The 16,212-nt window shown below is 41.6% G+C and overlaps 2 protein-coding genes across 2 annotated transcripts; both read left to right on the top strand.

Annotated features, from left to right (window-relative positions):
- On the top strand, positions 1–1,239 carry epd (ependymin). Its single transcript, XM_068744748.1, has 6 exons — positions 1–76; positions 247–278; positions 395–532; positions 627–813; positions 892–973; positions 1,113–1,239. Exons 1-6 carry the CDS (start codon positions 1–3, stop codon positions 1,237–1,239), a joined length of 642 nt encoding a protein of 213 aa, XP_068600849.1.
- A 3,663-nt stretch (positions 1,240–4,902) lies between these two features.
- Positions 4,903–14,623, top strand: stag2a (STAG2 cohesin complex component a). The gene is made up of 33 exons (XM_068744989.1): positions 4,903–4,946; positions 5,040–5,118; positions 5,401–5,562; positions 5,641–5,737; positions 5,828–5,904; positions 6,028–6,232; positions 6,350–6,501; positions 7,200–7,273; positions 7,507–7,630; positions 8,191–8,289; positions 8,471–8,550; positions 8,831–8,938; positions 9,155–9,263; positions 9,469–9,586; positions 9,716–9,819; positions 9,926–10,018; positions 10,116–10,205; positions 10,291–10,494; positions 10,583–10,653; positions 10,818–10,905; positions 11,112–11,192; positions 11,277–11,369; positions 11,470–11,644; positions 11,745–11,884; positions 11,967–12,068; positions 12,279–12,427; positions 12,515–12,643; positions 12,763–12,971; positions 13,133–13,367; positions 13,485–13,595; positions 13,683–13,809; positions 14,052–14,129; positions 14,497–14,623. Exons 1-33 carry the CDS (start codon positions 4,903–4,905, stop codon positions 14,518–14,520), a joined length of 3,831 nt encoding a protein of 1,276 aa, XP_068601090.1. The 3' UTR covers positions 14,521–14,623.
- Positions 14,624–16,212: the final 1,589 nt, after the last annotated feature.

Below are 16,212 nucleotides of genomic sequence, written 5' to 3'. Positions count from 1 at the left end.
ATGTACGCAGCCATTTCACTCTTCGTCTTGGCGTGCTTGACTGCCGCCAGCCACGCTGACCACCATCACCCATGTCGTAAGGATTTGCATTCATTCCTTTCTTGTTGTCTGCTTTTGTATTGTCCGGATATAAGGAATATTTTTGAAAATTATTATATTACAGAAAATAAGTCAATTTTCTTTTTTTTTACTATAAAATGGGTACAATGCTGAACGTTTTCTGAACTGATTTTGCTTGACTTTCAGATGCACCTAATATGACAGGATGCATGACCGTGGTAAGTTGTTTTTTCATGCTTTTCAGGCTAAACAGACTATTATTCCAGTATGCTTTGAAAAGCATTTTAAGCATATTTGCACTCATTGTCATTTCCTCCCTGGTATCTTTTCCTAGATAAACCGAAAGGGTGAAGTGAGAGGGTACGGCTCCTTCACTTACGATTCAATGGCCAACAAGCTGCGGTTCAGATCAAACGAGAGCCACCCTGCAAACACATCATTAGGTTTGGATCTTCTGATGTTTTTTAACGAGGTAACGGTTTCGCTTTCCTCCAAAATAAATGTCACATTTCCCACGATGCTCTTTTGAATCTTGACATCTGATTCTGTGACTGCGGATCCTGCAGGGGATTTTCTACGAGATTGACAGCAAAAATCAGAGCTGCGAGAAAAAAGCTTTGCATTGCACCATGCACCCACTAGATATTCCCAACGATGCAAAGTCCTACGGGATAATCAACAGTGGGAATCCCTCCATTGAAGGGGAGGGATTGAAATTAAATATATGGGCAGGGTCAATGCGAGGAGTGAAAGGTAATTGATCTGATATTAAATTAGACATAGGTACCTTTTATTAGACATTATTCATGTAATTCTTTTTTTTTTTTCCAGGCCATTATGTCATGTCTGCAACTATGGGATGTCTGCCTCTCTCCTCATTGTACTTCACTGAGTCCACATCATTCATAATCAGGTTGGTGATTTCTCATAACGATTTCTTTTTTTTTTGACAAGACAAACTCTCCAGAGGCAAATAGCAAGCTTTTAAAGTCTCTGTTGACGGCACGGTCTGAAACAAATGTCAATGAAATGTTTGCATGCCTCTCTCGCAGCAACATGGACGTTGAACTGGAGATCAAGGATCCCGATCTCCTCGTGGTGCCTTCCTATTGTCAGGGGCTGCCTGTGGAGGAGACACCTGAAGGGACAGTACATAGCTTCCTGAATGAGTTCATGTAGGTGAAGCATCTCCAGAAGACAATCAAACCCCTCTCCACGAGCGGCCTGCCAGAACTTTTCTCTCCTTTTCACGTATGACTCGAGTTCCTTGTGTGATACCGCTGCACTACATCTCATCTGCTTCGATCACAGCTTCTACTGCGCTATGAAGATATGGCTTTGAATGGATCACACTGTATACATACATTTTGATAGAAAGGAAAGTGATATGCCAGTATTTTAGAAGTAGTTATAATTACTAATAGTTGGTGGGGTGTTTTTCTCCAAGGTGGCACTGCTTATAAAACCTGTAAGATGTGATTAATGGAACAATAAAAATGTCAGAGCTGTCAACGGTGTGATGAGTTTTAATCTCAGATTGTGTCATTTTTAAATGTTTTGATGCTCTGCAGCTTTTTGCATTGATTTATCCTCTGGACCAAAGAATAAGGCTGTGACTCCATTTTCTTTAGCTACCTGTGTTCATGTCACCTAAAAATGCCCATCAAGTGGAAGTGTAACCAGCAAAACTACACATGATTTACTGATGTTCTTTGCTTAGATAAATAGTCATGAAACACTCAAATAGGCCAGGTTTCAAATGGGACAAAGGATCAAGTCTGACAGAGTTCATCGAAATAAGATTTTAATATAAATGTTTTTTATTTACATCACTGATTATATTCTGAATCTGAATCCCAGAATGAACAAATTCAGAAGTGTACTGCCACTGATCTGAAGGCCAGTATGTGATGTACATGGTCACATCAACAAAAAGGTATTCATGATAGGACATTAGAACACGCAACAATACAAATATAGACGTATGGAATTACTAGTGAATTTGGCCACTATCATTTACTGATTGGAAAAAAAGAAGCGCTCACTCTGTAAATTATTTCTAAAATAATTATTCTTAATGCACTGTAGTTTTTTTACAAAGCAGTTTTTCCCTTATTTGATGTAAACACTTTAAAATCTGTGTTTCGAAAGAGGTTATATAAATAAGGTGTTACTTACTCATACAAGTTTCTCTTTATCAAATTGAAATAATGATACATATTTAACTAACCCGATCACATTATTTAAACTTGCTGTTTCCAGTCATCTGACAATTAACATGTTTACATGTTCAAAGGTGCAACATAAAAATGCATTCCAAGCAGTTATATTATCAGACTCATGTAGATGGATGCATGGATGGATGGATGGATGGATGGATGGATGCATGGTTGGATGGATGCATGGATGGATGCATGGATGTTGTGTCCAGTCATCCAATCAAGCTTGTAACCAACAACAAACGTCAGGCAGAGCAGAACCCATGACATGACCCCTTTTACACGCAGTTCACGGTACCCGCCAACAGGTGGCGTGTGTGCTCCGTGCACAATAACGAAAACACAAACTGAGCCTTGCTAGCCACCAAGGAGCTTCCTGCCTGACGTTAGCTAGTAAATAAAACGATACATTTTCCAATTTGAAAAAATTACACGTAGTACAGGAAATTAACGAAAACATCCTGTTTGCAAAGTGCGCACCGTTTGGATTATATTGTTTCAGTCTGTCTTTTATTTACAAGGTAAGTTGTAAAATGGCGGAGTAGCCCACGGTAACATCCACGGAGTTCGTCATTGATGCTGCAATTCTGGGAAAACGTTAGCCGACCTGACATTTGACTCTAGTACTAAAAAGAGTCAAGTGCGCAGAAATAATACTGGGCTAACGTCATTTATAATTAACGCCAATAATGATTAAATCCCCGCTGGTGTTACGCGGCTAATATCGCCATTATCCAGCTACATCGAACGATAATGCCGAGATCGCAACGAAACTGGTGCTGCAAATGTTTGAAGATTCCTCCAACGAAACGTAATCCAGACATTTGTAGCTCGGCGCGACTAGAACAATCAAACACGGTGTTCAAAGGAATCGGCTAACACGTTTCATGTCATTCCACTTAGCATGAGAGCGGTTTGGCTGTCAGGAAGCAAATAGACGCGGAGGTTCGGAGTCACCAGCTTCGGTTGCGTTTGTAGCTCGGAAGTGTGAAAACTGCGCGTCGGAATCATTTTTACAATCAGCGTTTGAATCGGAAATACCGTCGAGCATATTATCGGAACGACCTGTCAATGATTTGCTTATGAGAACGTGATGTTCGAGGAAGTAACGATTGGTGACGCCGCGGCACTTAGACATAGCATGCGCGTCCATTTAAGGCGCTTGGAGTCAACCGTGTCATGTTTACGTCGTATTTCGGGATTGTCCGCCGTGTTACCGGGTTATTACGTAACCACGCCCACCCCGAGTTCCCCTGCCTGCTCTCCTGCTCTCGCGATGACTTCCTGAAAGCTGCGGAGTTTTCTTTTTTCTTTTTGAAAGCTGCGGAGTTCTAGCAGGGAAATCATTTCCGTTTATTTTGCCATTAGAATTTCAGAATTTCACGCCCAAAATCCTAAATAATAACCTTCTCAGTTGAGACCATAAAAAAAGGTTTCCCAGTTTAAAGGCCACTGACAAGTATTTGCTGCTTTTTAACCTAGTATTACGTCATGGCTTTTTATTTTGCCTCTTCATAGAGCTCTGCTATTGGCTGATTTCTATTTCACCCATCAACAGCTAACTTTTGTTGCCTCTGGCCTTTCGATGTTGATTTTCTTTTAAGGGTACATCCTCAACCTTTGCCCCGCATTAAGCGTATTTGCAGGTCACTGGCAATAAAGAGGGCCTACGCAGTATAAGATTGGAATGTTACGGCAGATTGCTGTGCACGCAGATTCATGAGTGTGTTTGAAGTGTAAACCTCACCGTTTAGGAGTGCACAGATTTCTAAACTGCGAGCGCATGATTCACATAACTCATATGACAATGTGATTTATCAGCTCTACCTTTATGCTTCTCTTTCCTGAACATTACAAGACATTTTCCCTACCAACCCCAAGACCTAAACTTGCACTGCCACTGTACAGGATTTATTCAGATTATCTCTGTCATAGTCAGATTGAACTTTAATTGTGTTTTCTCTCATTCTTGTAGGGGTGGCTCATCTGGCAAAAAGCAAAGCATAATCTGATTAAATTCAAAGCACAATCTGATTAAATTGCAAACATAATACCAATTTGAGAGAATGACAAAAAAATGTGAATAGAATACATTATATGGGTTTACGTATACTGTACAACGATGCAGTTTTAAAGTTAGATATTATCGATTTCTAACCTGAGAATTAGCAGCACAGACAGACGCTTGAATGCTGAGGAAAGCGCGGCCGTTAAGCCTCTCAGAAACTGTGTTGATGAGGAGAGGAGAGGAGAGAACGAGATCATAGCAAGGCTGCATTTAATCATTGATGCAGTTAGTTTCTTAGATTAGACCCAAGAATGAATACGTTTCTGAGAAGAATCGCATTGCGTTCAGAGTTAGCTGAATTGTTTTGCTATCAGTGTCGTTATCATTATTATTATTGAGCTGACCTTTAATGAGCTGCAGCTCATTTTCTTGGCCTTCTGTCAAACAAGATATCTAGACATGTTTGTCAAGTCCTCTGCGTTTAAACAGGTGCCGTGTCATCTTTCACTCTTCACATTTGTCTTGTTTTCCAGGTGCAACCCCCCCCCCCCCATCAGCCGGGGTCCATGTCAGGAGAAGCCACCTACTCCAGCATATCCATAAAATGTTAAAGAAATGATAGCAGCGCAGGATTTGCACACAGACTTTCAATGTCCTCAGTAAGCAGAACGTCACAGACATGCATACGTGCATGAAATGTGCCATTGTTGTTTTATTGGTTTACATCTTGGTCTGATTTGTGTTCTGCACAGAGAGGCAGAATCTCAGTTGTATTCGGACGCTGACCTCGAAGATCCTGATGGCAAAAATGCAAAGACAGGAAAAGGCCTGGTATGTTTAAGATCTGTTTTTTGTATCTTCATTTTTATTTTTCTGTTGGTGTTTAATGAGGGGCACGCGGAGGCCTGAGCATGGGCCAATCCCAGCATGCACTGGGTGGAAGGAACACTGTGGACTGGTTCCCAGTGCGTCACAGGGCTATCGCAGATCACCAGCAGCGTGATACACTGCAATGTTATTTCCAAGTGATGCTAATGCACACAAATTGTGTTCACAGTCACGGAAACGCAAAAATGCTTTCATCGTCCACGTGCCGTCTTTTCTCTCCAACAGGCAGCCAGGAAAGGGAAGAGGACAGTCGGAGGAGACAAGGCCAAAGGTGGGGGAGCAGGGAAGCTTCCTGGTGTTGGCCGGGCGAATGGCCACCACAAGGAGAACGGGATGGAGACCATGAGCCTGTTTGAGGTGGTTAAAGTGGGGAAGAGTGCAACACAGGTCAGTAGACGGCGGGGAGATGGATTCTGTCTTGCCGTGTGTTTCGTTTCATTGCATTTGGCACGCTGTGTGTTCCAGTCAGTTGTCGATGACTGGATAGAGGCTTACAAGCACGACCGGGACGTGGCTCTCTTGGACTTAATCAACTTTTTCATTCACTGCTCTGGCTGCAGAGGTAAAGTAGCGGCAGAATTTGGTAGCTGGGTCGAGCGCCGAAAGCGAATCAATGCAGTGAACTTTGCTGCCGCTGTGATTCCTCGTGCAGGGGCTGTGAGCGGGGAGATGTTCAGACACGTGCAGAACTCCGAGATCATTCGTAAAATGACGGAGGAGTTTGATGAGGTGAACGTCCTGCGTTTCTACGTCCAGATTGTAACCTTCAATCTGGGCAGTTACCCAATACAAGCATCGAATATGAAACGTGAGCTTCCTCCACCGACTCGTGTCTCTGTCCATCACCAACAGGACAGCGGCGACTACCCATTAACTCTATCAGGACCGCAGTGGAAGAAATTCCGGATAAGCTTCTGTGATTTTATTGCGGTTCTGGTGCGTCAGTGTCAGTACAGCATCATCTATGACGAGTATATGATGGACACCGTGATCTCGCTGCTCACCGGCCTGTCTGACTCCCAGGTCCGAGCATTCAGACATACAAGCACGCTAGCAGGTCAGTTCTGAAGGACGCACGTCGATTTGGTGTCTCCGCATGTCTGTCTCTGTGTGGGAGGAGCTTCAGCTTCTCCAGGTGTTTATTTTAAGTTTTTTTTTCTCTTTTCTCTGGCAGCCATGAAGTTGATGACAGCCTTGGTGAACGTGGCTCTGAATCTGAGCATAAATATGGACAACACCCAGAGGCAGTACGAGGCGGAGAGAAACAAGGTCGTTGCCAAAAGGGCCAACGACCGTCTGGAGCTCCTGTTGCAGAAGCGTAAAGAGGTGAGAACAATATTAGTTTGAATTTCACTCCAGACATATTAACATGAAGGATTTAGTTTAGGATGTATTCAAAGTTTTTTTTCTCAAATATTTAGTCTGCATTCACACACTTTGAATATTTGTGTCCTGGTAATCACCTCCACGGAGGCGGGGCCTATGTAAGCAGTGGCGTTAGTTGGTCTGTCTGTCTGTCCTTTAGCAACATAACTCAAAAGGTTACAGACGGATCTTGATGACATTTTCGGGAAATGTTGGAAATGTTAGAGTCCGGAACAGATGATTACATTTTGGTGATGATCCAGAAGAGATCCTGAATTATGGATCAGTTTGACATTTTTGTTAACATTGAAGTCAACGGAGCTTCAACATTTGAAAAACATTCTGCTACACAAGTCTTTCCTCACACTTTTAAAAGCATTATGCAATCTGTTCCTTCATTATCTTCGGAATTGTATTTTATTTTAATGGCCCTCAACACTTTCCTGGAGCTCTAAATATACTCACCACTGTACCAAATGTGATTGTCATTTCTTTCCCCCCCTCCAAATACTTGGTTTACAAACAATAGAGAATGAAGATCCGGATTATTCTAAAATTACATTGAAACCAAAAACATTGAAAGTCATGTTTTACTTGGATCCAAAGAAATGTTTCCTCAAACTATTTAACAGAGTATCTCCTCTGTGTTTAACTCCCAGCTTCAGGAAAATCAAGATGAAATTGAAAACATGATGAACGCTGTTTTTAAAGGAGTCTTTGTTCACAGATACCGGTAAGTGAATCCTGCAATGACTTTATTTTTTATATTGTAATTCCTCCAACCACACTTGATTCTTCTTTCAAGCAGAGCTCTGTTCATTTCTAACTGTTTGGCGCCCTCTAGCGTCAAATCTCGGCCCGCGCTAATATGAGTCTTCAGCATTATAAGCCTGTACCCCTGTCTAAACTGAATAGGTGAAAGTCAGCCTGCACTCTGAATGTAATCAATGCTCGTGTGTTGGCCAGTGACTCCATTGCTGAAATCCGAGCGATTTGCATTGAGGAGATTGGGATGTGGATGAAGCTCTACAGCGACGCCTTTCTCAATGACAGTTACCTGAAGTATGTCGGCTGGACAATGCATGACAAGGTGAGCTAACAAATGGTTAAACAAAATCGCAACAGCCCACCAGTAGCGGTGAGTGTTAAATAAGCCCAATGGAAATATCACATACAGTCCATATGGCTTTATTCATTTATTGGTTTATTTAACAATGCCTTAGACCAGTGTGGGCAGGTATTTTGCAGAAAATATTCTGGAGGGCCGGGCTAAAAGGCTGAACTCAATTCTGCATAATATTAATTGTATTTCTTTATTTAAAAAAAAAAGCACAAAATAGCATTGTTTGACAAGCTTGTAAGAGTGTATGTTATAATTAAGCAATTAAAAATTGAGGTTTTTATGGTATACAAAAATTAATTTATTCAATTAAATTTCTCAACACAATGGTAAAATAAATGTGATTGTTTTACCATTTGTGACTTATATTAGTGAACATTTTGAGTTTAATGTACTGTTGTAAAGTTGTGTGGAGGTTCTTAGCATCCTAAATACATCACAATCTTTGTGAATAGCAAAAAAATAGGTTTCATTGTTTCAAAGATAAAATAGAACGTGAAACATGACGCCTGTTTCTAATGCGACTCTAGCAAGGCGAGGTGCGGCTGAAGTGTCTCACTGCTCTGCAGAGCCTCTTCTACAGCAGGGAACTCGGCGCACGACTGGAGCTCTTTACAAGTCGCTTCAAGGTGAGTCCCAGAACACGTCGGAGGCTCGCTGCGCATCATCAAACCATAATGGCATTTTCCAGATTGTTCTCTTGCTGTTTGCTTATATGTTGATCGCTAAAAGGCACGAGCGTAACTTTGTCTTTCGCTGTTTTCCAGCCGATATCCTGTGCTTTAATCACCGATTTATTCTTGCTGACAGGACCGCATCGTGTCTATGACTCTGGACAAGGAATATGATGTCGCAGTGCAAGCCATAAAACTACTGACACTTGTTTTACAGTGAGTAACGCCCCCATTTTCTCTTGTTGAAACCGTATTCTATGACCTTAAAGACATCACACATGCTGATTTTAACACAATATCCCTACAGATCTAGACTGAGTAGGTTGTGGAACAGGGAGGAGACTTAACCTTTAACCCCTTAGAGCTCGCCATTACCGGTAGTCTAAAATCGGCAGAGTATTATCATGGCCATCTTTTCTTCCTCGGCCTAATGACGACCCCCCCGATTCACTGAACTGACTTTTGCCGCTAAGAACGCCCCCCCTTCATCTAACAGGAGCAGCGATGAGGTTTTAACAGCGGAGGACTGCGAGAGCGTTTATCATCTGGTCTACTCGGCGTATCGCCCTGTCGCTGTTTCAGCAGGAGAATTTCTGTTTAAGAAGTAAGTGCTAGAACAAATATGTATTACTGTGATGTACTGTCTGCTACCGTATTTAAATTTAAACTACCGGTAATGAAATCACAAAATCTTGGAATGTGTGAGTGCTTTATGTTCGTCCTGCCCCGCAGCTTTTCTAAAGTGCCTGCAGGCAAAGTAGTTATTTATTTCGCCTGCTCCAGGTATTTTAACAGCTTTTTGTGATGTTGATGATCAAAGGCTCTTCAGCCATCGAGGCCCCGAGGAGGAGGGATTACCCCGGCGGGGCAGACAGAGCCTGAATGGCAGCCTTATCAAGACTACAGTCTTCTTCTTCTTGGAGAGCGAGGTGATGAGTTATTTACATTTTTAACCACGTACTCACTGTAATTAAATAAATACATTTTAGGCTGGCATATGTTCATCTAGAAATTACTTTATCTCATTTTAGTTTTGGGCGAGGCAATTGCCTTTGCTACCATTTAAAAAAAAAAAAAAAAATTCAGCTATGAGATGAGGAATCTTAATTCTAATTTACATGTGACGCTTTATAGCTGCACGAACACGGGGCCTACTTGGTGGATAGCTTGTGGGAGTGTGGATCAGAGTTGTTGAAGGACTGGGAGACGATGATCAGCCTGCTGCTGGATGAGCCCGTGCCAGGAGAGGAGGGTGATGGTCCATTCTTTCAATTACTGGCGCTCTGGATTTCCAGCACCAGCATATAGATAGAAAAACATAATGAAAAGGAACCTTTGTTTTTTTCTTCTTCTTCAAAGACCTTGTTTTGTTTCTTGCTAGCTCTAACTGATCGCCAGGAGACGGCCCTGGTGGAGCTCATGCTCTGTGCAGTTCGGCAGGCTTGTGAATGCCACCCTCCTGTCGGCAGAGGCACAGGAAAGAGGGTGAGTGTGGCCGTCGTGTTTCATTTGAAAGGAGATTCACTTTATTTAAGGATTTAATGTTGTCATCATGGTTGCTTTTGTTGTGTTTTTTTTTTGCATGGAAAAGGTCCTGAGTGCAAAGGAGAAGAAGACACAACTGGATGATCGGACACGAATCACAGAGATGTTTGCGGTTGCGTTGCCTCTTTTACTGGCAAAGGTAATTCAGCACAATGGCCAGCAGCTCGGTGACTTTTCTATCTGGGCCAAAGCTATGATTCCTAACCCTCCCTCGTGTGTCTTTTCTCTCCTCGCAGTACTGCGTTGATATTGACAAGGTGACAAATTTGCTACAGATACCAAAGTTCTTTGATCTTGACATCTACACGACGGGACGGTTAGAAAAGGTTTGTCAATTTCTTTCAATGCAATTTTACATCACGCAACCTTAAAAATCGCTGCTGCATGATGTGCTTACATTTGATCTGTAAGCATTTGGATGCCTTGCTGCGCCAAATGTGGGCGGTCCAGGATAAGCACACTGACACTGAGGTCCTGGAGGCCGTCTCCACCACCTACCGCTCCCTCTGCAACGAAGAGTTCACTATTTTCAACCGCGTGGACATCGCCCGCTCTCAGCTTCTTGATGAGCTGGTAGACAAATTTAATCGACTCCTGGAGGACTTCCTGCAAGAGGTGGGTGCTGGAAGACTCAGCTATGTGGGTTGTGTGGAAGCGTGGGCGAATGTCCGGGATTTCACTGCTTTGATGTCTCTCACGTCAGGGTGAGGAGCCAGATGAGGACGATGCCTACCAGGTTCTGTCCACACTCAAGAAGATCAGCGCCTTCCACAAGTAATGCAATTTGCTTTCAATATAACATTATTTGTTGAGGGGACATTTATGTAGTGAGTTTTTATTTATTTTTTGTCAGGTAAGATGTAATGAATGTAATCTGCATGAATTCCTTTGATGTAGATTTGTGTATTTAGCTTTCCCCCCCCCCTTTTTGCTTGTAGCGCACACGACCTCTCTAAATGGGATCTCTTCACCAGCAACTACAGGCTGCTCAACACGGGTCTGCAGAATGGAGATATGCCTGAACAGGTATCACAGCCCTTAAAATTGGCTCCGTTCGTGGTTCAAAAGTCCTTAAAATGCACGTCTTGTAAATTTACACTCCACTTTCTCCAGTCAAAAGGATTTTGCAAACACGAATGTTGCGTTTATCTAGGCTTGTAGTAGCTATTAGTGGTTTCCCAGCATACCATGGGAATAAATTTGTTCGATCTTGTTGGCCTCGTTTCTTCCAGATTGTGATTCATGCAATGCGGTGCACGCATTACATCATCCTGTGGCACCTGGCTAAGGTTTCAGATAGCACTTCATTCAAGGTATTCAACATGTTTTTTTAGGGCGACCGAGTTAATTATCGCGATACCGCGATTATTATTTAACCGACTTTTTGTTGCTTTTAGAATGACATGGTGACCTTGAGAAAACAAATGAGAGCTTTCTGCTTAGTCTGTCAGCATTACCTAAACAACATCAACACGGCGGTGAAGGAACAGGTGAGATTAAGATGATCGGTCTTTCACCTTGGAATTTTCTGTAGACCAAACTGGTTTCCCAGTATTTTCAGAAATGCTTAAGCGACGTGTTTTATTCCAGGCTTTCACCACACTGTGCGACCTGCTGATGATCTTCAGTCATCAAATGATGTCATCAGGCCGGGAACAACTGGAGCCTCTGGTTTACGCACCAGATTCCACCTTGCAGGCAGAGCTGCTTAACTTCATTGTGGATCAAGTGTTCATTGAGCAGGATGTGGATAACAACAGCACAGGTAAGAGTCGGGCGCCATCGTGATAATCAGCCACGCTGATGATAGAAAGAGGATGTCGTTAATGGTAATGATCCATTTTCTATTTTATTTTTCTTCTTAGATGGACAGCAAGATGATGAGGCCAGCAAAATTGAGGCTTTGCACAAGCGAAGAAATCTACTAGCTGCCTATTGCAAATTGATCATTTACAATGTTGTAGAAATGAACACCGGAGCAGAAATATTCAAACAGTATATGAGGGTAGGCTCAAACTCGTTTTTATAATGAGTTGTGAGGAATGGTTTCTGGTCCTCTGGACAACATCCATTCTCTTTCTTCCTAGTATTACAATGACTACGGAGATATCATCAAGGAGACGATGAGTAAAACGAGACAAATCAACAAAGTGCATTGTGCAAAGACCCTCGTATTGAGCTTGCAAATGGTAAGATTCTGTATCCAGGGGGGGAGGAATGGATCACCTATAAAATAAAACAAGAATATTTATTGTTACCTTTCATCGATGTGTGTGTGTGTGTGTGTGTGTAGGGGGGGGGGGTCTTAAGAGGTTTTTTTATGAGTAGGATCTTTATCCTTTGTGAAACCATCTGTGACAAAACGTGAGAGACGTTTTCTTCTCTCGTTTCTTTTGTAGTTATTCAACGACATGTTGTCTGAACTTGGCATTAATGTCGACCGCTCGTCGTCAGCCTTCTGTGGTATAAAAGAGCTGGCCCGGCGGTTCTCATTGACCTTTGGGCTGGATCAAATAAAAACAAGGGAGGCTGTTGCCATGCTACACAAGTAAGTGCTCTTTTGAATCGAACTTAGAATACTGTGTGTTTTAATCGGGCAAAGCTTTATCATTATTTCCACTTGTATTTGTCTCAGGGATGGAATTGAGTTTGCGTTTAAGGAACCTAGTCCCCAGGGAGAAGGTGGTCCTCCTCTCAATCTGGCCTTTTTGGACATCCTGAGCGAGTTCTCCAGCAAATTAATCCGGCAGGATAAGAGAACAGTGTAAGTTTGAGCTAAAAGATGTGCGCTGTGGTTTACGTTTGCACTAAACATGAGGAGTCTAATGAGGAGCGCTGGTAAAGAAGCTAACTGCCACTGCTTTCATTCTGACACTTCTACAGTCACGTGTATCTGGAGCGATTCATGACCTTTCAGATGGCCCTGCAGCGAGAGGACTGCTGGCTGCCTCTCATCTCGTACAGGAACTCCCTCCAGGTTGGGGGGGATGATGACACAATGTCTGTTGTTAGTGGTGTCAGCAGTCGGGGGTCCTCCATCAGGAGTAAGAAGTCCAAACAAGCCACTGCTAGCAAAAGAAAAATACCTGACGGTGAGCTCTTTTAACATCATTGCTAAATGTGACATGCTGGGTCCCTTTAAATCGTCTTACATGTGCATTTCAGCACTGTGTTGGACGGTGACATTCATTTTCTGAAGTAGCTCTTCTGTAAATACCAGGACTTTAAGCCGTTAAATGATGTTCTGTGACAGAGGAGAGCAGCTGCAGCAGCGCTGACGCAGGTTGGTTGAGCCCTGAGCAGAGCATGCAGACGCCGGTGATGATGCATTCTCCCCACCGCACCTCCACTGTAGTGAGGGATCCAAAGAAGACGAGACCAGAGGACAGCTATGTCCCTGCATACACTTTGTCAACAGAGCAGCATCCCCACCAGCATGTGCCTCCCCAGCAGCAGCCCCAACACCACCAGGCTGCCATTGATTACAAGTGTGAAAGCCTTTCCTCTTAGTGAATGTTTTTAAATGTTTCTGATTACTCTCGTGTTGCTTTTGCTGCATTACGGGCATCATGAGGTCGTTATAAATTAGAAACATATTCCCACAGTACCCAGGTTACTTGGATGTTGACACAGAGGCAACAAGCTGAGGCCTGTCAACAGCAAGAGCGGATTAGCATGCACTATGCCAAGATGAGGAACCACATGCAGCAAGCAATGTGAGTCGGCACTTCTCATCAGACTCTATTTAAATGGGTTGGAATTGTGTGGCCTGTAACTGTTCAGTGCTTATGTGTGCTTCTCAGCCGCCGAGGTTCTGGACTCATGGAGGATGATGAGGAGCCCATTGTGGAGGATGTGATGATGTCATCAGAGGACCGCTTGGAGGACATCAATGAGGGCATGGATTTTGACACAATGGACATTGATCTGGTAACTAAACTGACAGGCGTGTTTTTGTTTTTTGCCACTTAGAGTCATGGGATGCAGGTTGTGAACAGGATGTGGATGCCTCTTCATCTCTTAAGAATTTATAACAAACTTATATGCAGACAGTGCACATTTTTTATTATTCATTCAATCCCCCCCCCCCCCCCCCCCATTCAATGGGGGGGGGGGGGGCATTTCCATTGCATTTTGTTGTACACTGTTCTGACTGAGTTATTATTTTTCAGCCAGCATCAAAGAATCGCAGAGAAAGATCTGAACTAAAACCAGACTACTTTGATCCGTCATCCATCATGGATGATTCTGTAAGAATTTTTCACTGTATATATATTTTATTTATTTAATATGTAAACGAAATATTTGCTATCATGATTTTGGTGTTCGTTAGGAGCACGAGAGCAGGGGAGAGGGTTGCCATGGCTTTATGGATATTTTAAGACTGTAATTCTGGTGTAATGTATGACTTGTCATTTAAGGATGATTATTAATATAATATGTTATCTATAAATGTCAGATATTACATTTTACTAGCATTTACTCCATTGCCTTTCTCATATTTTAAACTCCTAGTATGAAGTTAGATTACAATTATCCAATTACGGCATTTGTGCTCAAACATTTGTTTCTAAATACTGGACTATATTTCTAAATTACTTTTCTGTATGTTTCTAGGTTCTCAATGTTCCAATGTTCTAAAACAAATCACCGTAAATACAGCAAAGAGGATGCATTGTCAAATCCCGAGAAGATGCGGTGGATGGCTGTTCTCTATGGAAATGGGGTGAACTATTAATGGTTTTGAGACACCAACGTTTGCCTCGTCCACACTTTGTTTAAAGGAAGAGTTTGAATTGGAATTTATTTTTAAATATGCTTTCACACTCTGGACTTTTGTCACACCGCAATCAGAAAAGTATCTGCATTTGTTTAGTTAAACGACTTAATATTATAGTTTTTACTAAGCTTAATCAGGCTGGTGCATGGTGAGAGGACAACAACAAACTGAAATTCAGATTTATATCATAGAAATTTCATTTTTCTCATTCAGTAGACAAATATTGTCTGATGTAAATACGTAGTGGCCCATATACAGAAAGGGTGAACACAATTTCATGAGCACCAGCCGATAGAAACATAATCCCTGCAAAGTATTAATACCTTTATGATGCTTGTTGCATTTTGTAGTTGTTGTTGAACTTTGTAACAACAGAGCACTCCGTCAGAGGCATTAATTCAACACTATGGTAATTATCGTCGGCACTAATCACTGCCTCGCTAATGCAATTTAATGAAAAAGCAAAGATTCTTTTAAGATTAAATTTGTTGATGTTCTATTGGATTAGATTGCATTGCATTGCAGTGTTCATGATATTGTGTTCACCTGCTGTATTTTTAAACTGTAGACTTTGGCATGGCATGTAGCCATATATCAAAACATATTTACGCAGTAAAGTATAATGTGATCTGACATGTTGTACCGTTGGAAGGCCCTGCCACAAATGACATGTACGACATTCTCAGATTTCTTTGTGATGTTATTTTTTAGAAATATTTGTCCTGCTTTTATACTTAATAGATGACTTTTGGTTTATAGATATTTTGTAATGACAATCAAATGTAAAGTAATTGTTTCTAATTGTGTAATTTCACATAGCTGAAATAATCCTTTTTAACAAATGTTATTGTGTTACTGTAAGTATGGCCAGCTATTTGTATTTTCATTTCTTTATAATGAATGGGTGCAAATGGAATTCATTGCTCAAATTTAGTGATTTATAAAAGTTGATGGCTACATAGAATATTTTTTAAGACTTGGAGGAGTGACTGTCGTGCATAAAATTTTGCCTCAATCTTAAACACTTCTGTATCTTGAATATTTCTCCACTATGTCGTATCTAATTATATAGACACAACATAATTCCAACCTTTAGAAGAAAGTCTTTTAAAATGTTTGAGAAGGGTTTGTATGTTATCCCCCTACCATTTGTTTGCGTGCCGTGGATCTTTTTCAAATTGCCAATTTATTTTGTGTACCACTGTTACGTGTATAAGAGTTATATAACTATTCTGAATTACAAAGTTTGAGAAATCTTTATAGCTATTATAACTGTATATTATACAACTACAGATATGTAATATATTGTGAATTGGTGCTCATTTTATATTTGCAGTTTGCTTGAAATTTTAGGGGAAGGGTAATGATATAGAATGCAACTTTAAAGCTAGCCTGCAAATAAGCAAGTACACACACAGCACGTTTTATTTGCATTTCAATAAATTGCAGCTAAATTCCCTTACCTCTGTGTATTGGACAGGTTGGCAGATTAAAATCTCACGGAAAATAGTAGTCCATTCAAATTTTAACTCCCTAGTTTCAGATCACATGGT

This window comes from Brachionichthys hirsutus, chromosome 10 (genome assembly GCF_040956055.1).
Source record: "Brachionichthys hirsutus isolate HB-005 chromosome 10, CSIRO-AGI_Bhir_v1, whole genome shotgun sequence".
Classification (NCBI taxonomy): domain Eukaryota; kingdom Metazoa; phylum Chordata; class Actinopteri; order Lophiiformes; family Brachionichthyidae; genus Brachionichthys; species Brachionichthys hirsutus.
This window is presented reverse-complemented; position numbering and strand designations above follow the sequence as displayed.

Coding starts and splice junctions, on each gene's coding strand:
- epd (XM_068744748.1), top strand. CDS start 1: ATGTACGCAGCCATTTCACTCTTCGTCTTGGCGTGCTTGACTGCCGCC. Junction 279..394: donor TGACAGGATGCATGACCGTG/GTAAGTTGTTTT, acceptor ATCTTTTCCTAG/ATAAACCGAAAGGGTGAAGT. Junction 533..626: donor TTCTGATGTTTTTTAACGAG/GTAACGGTTTCG, acceptor CGGATCCTGCAG/GGGATTTTCTACGAGATTGA.
- stag2a (XM_068744989.1), top strand. CDS start 4,903: ATGATAGCAGCGCAGGATTTGCACACAGACTTTCAATGTCCTCA. Junction 5,563..5,640: donor TGGGGAAGAGTGCAACACAG/GTCAGTAGACGG, acceptor TGTGTGTTCCAG/TCAGTTGTCGATGACTGGAT. Junction 6,233..6,349: donor ACATACAAGCACGCTAGCAG/GTCAGTTCTGAA, acceptor TTTCTCTGGCAG/CCATGAAGTTGATGACAGCC.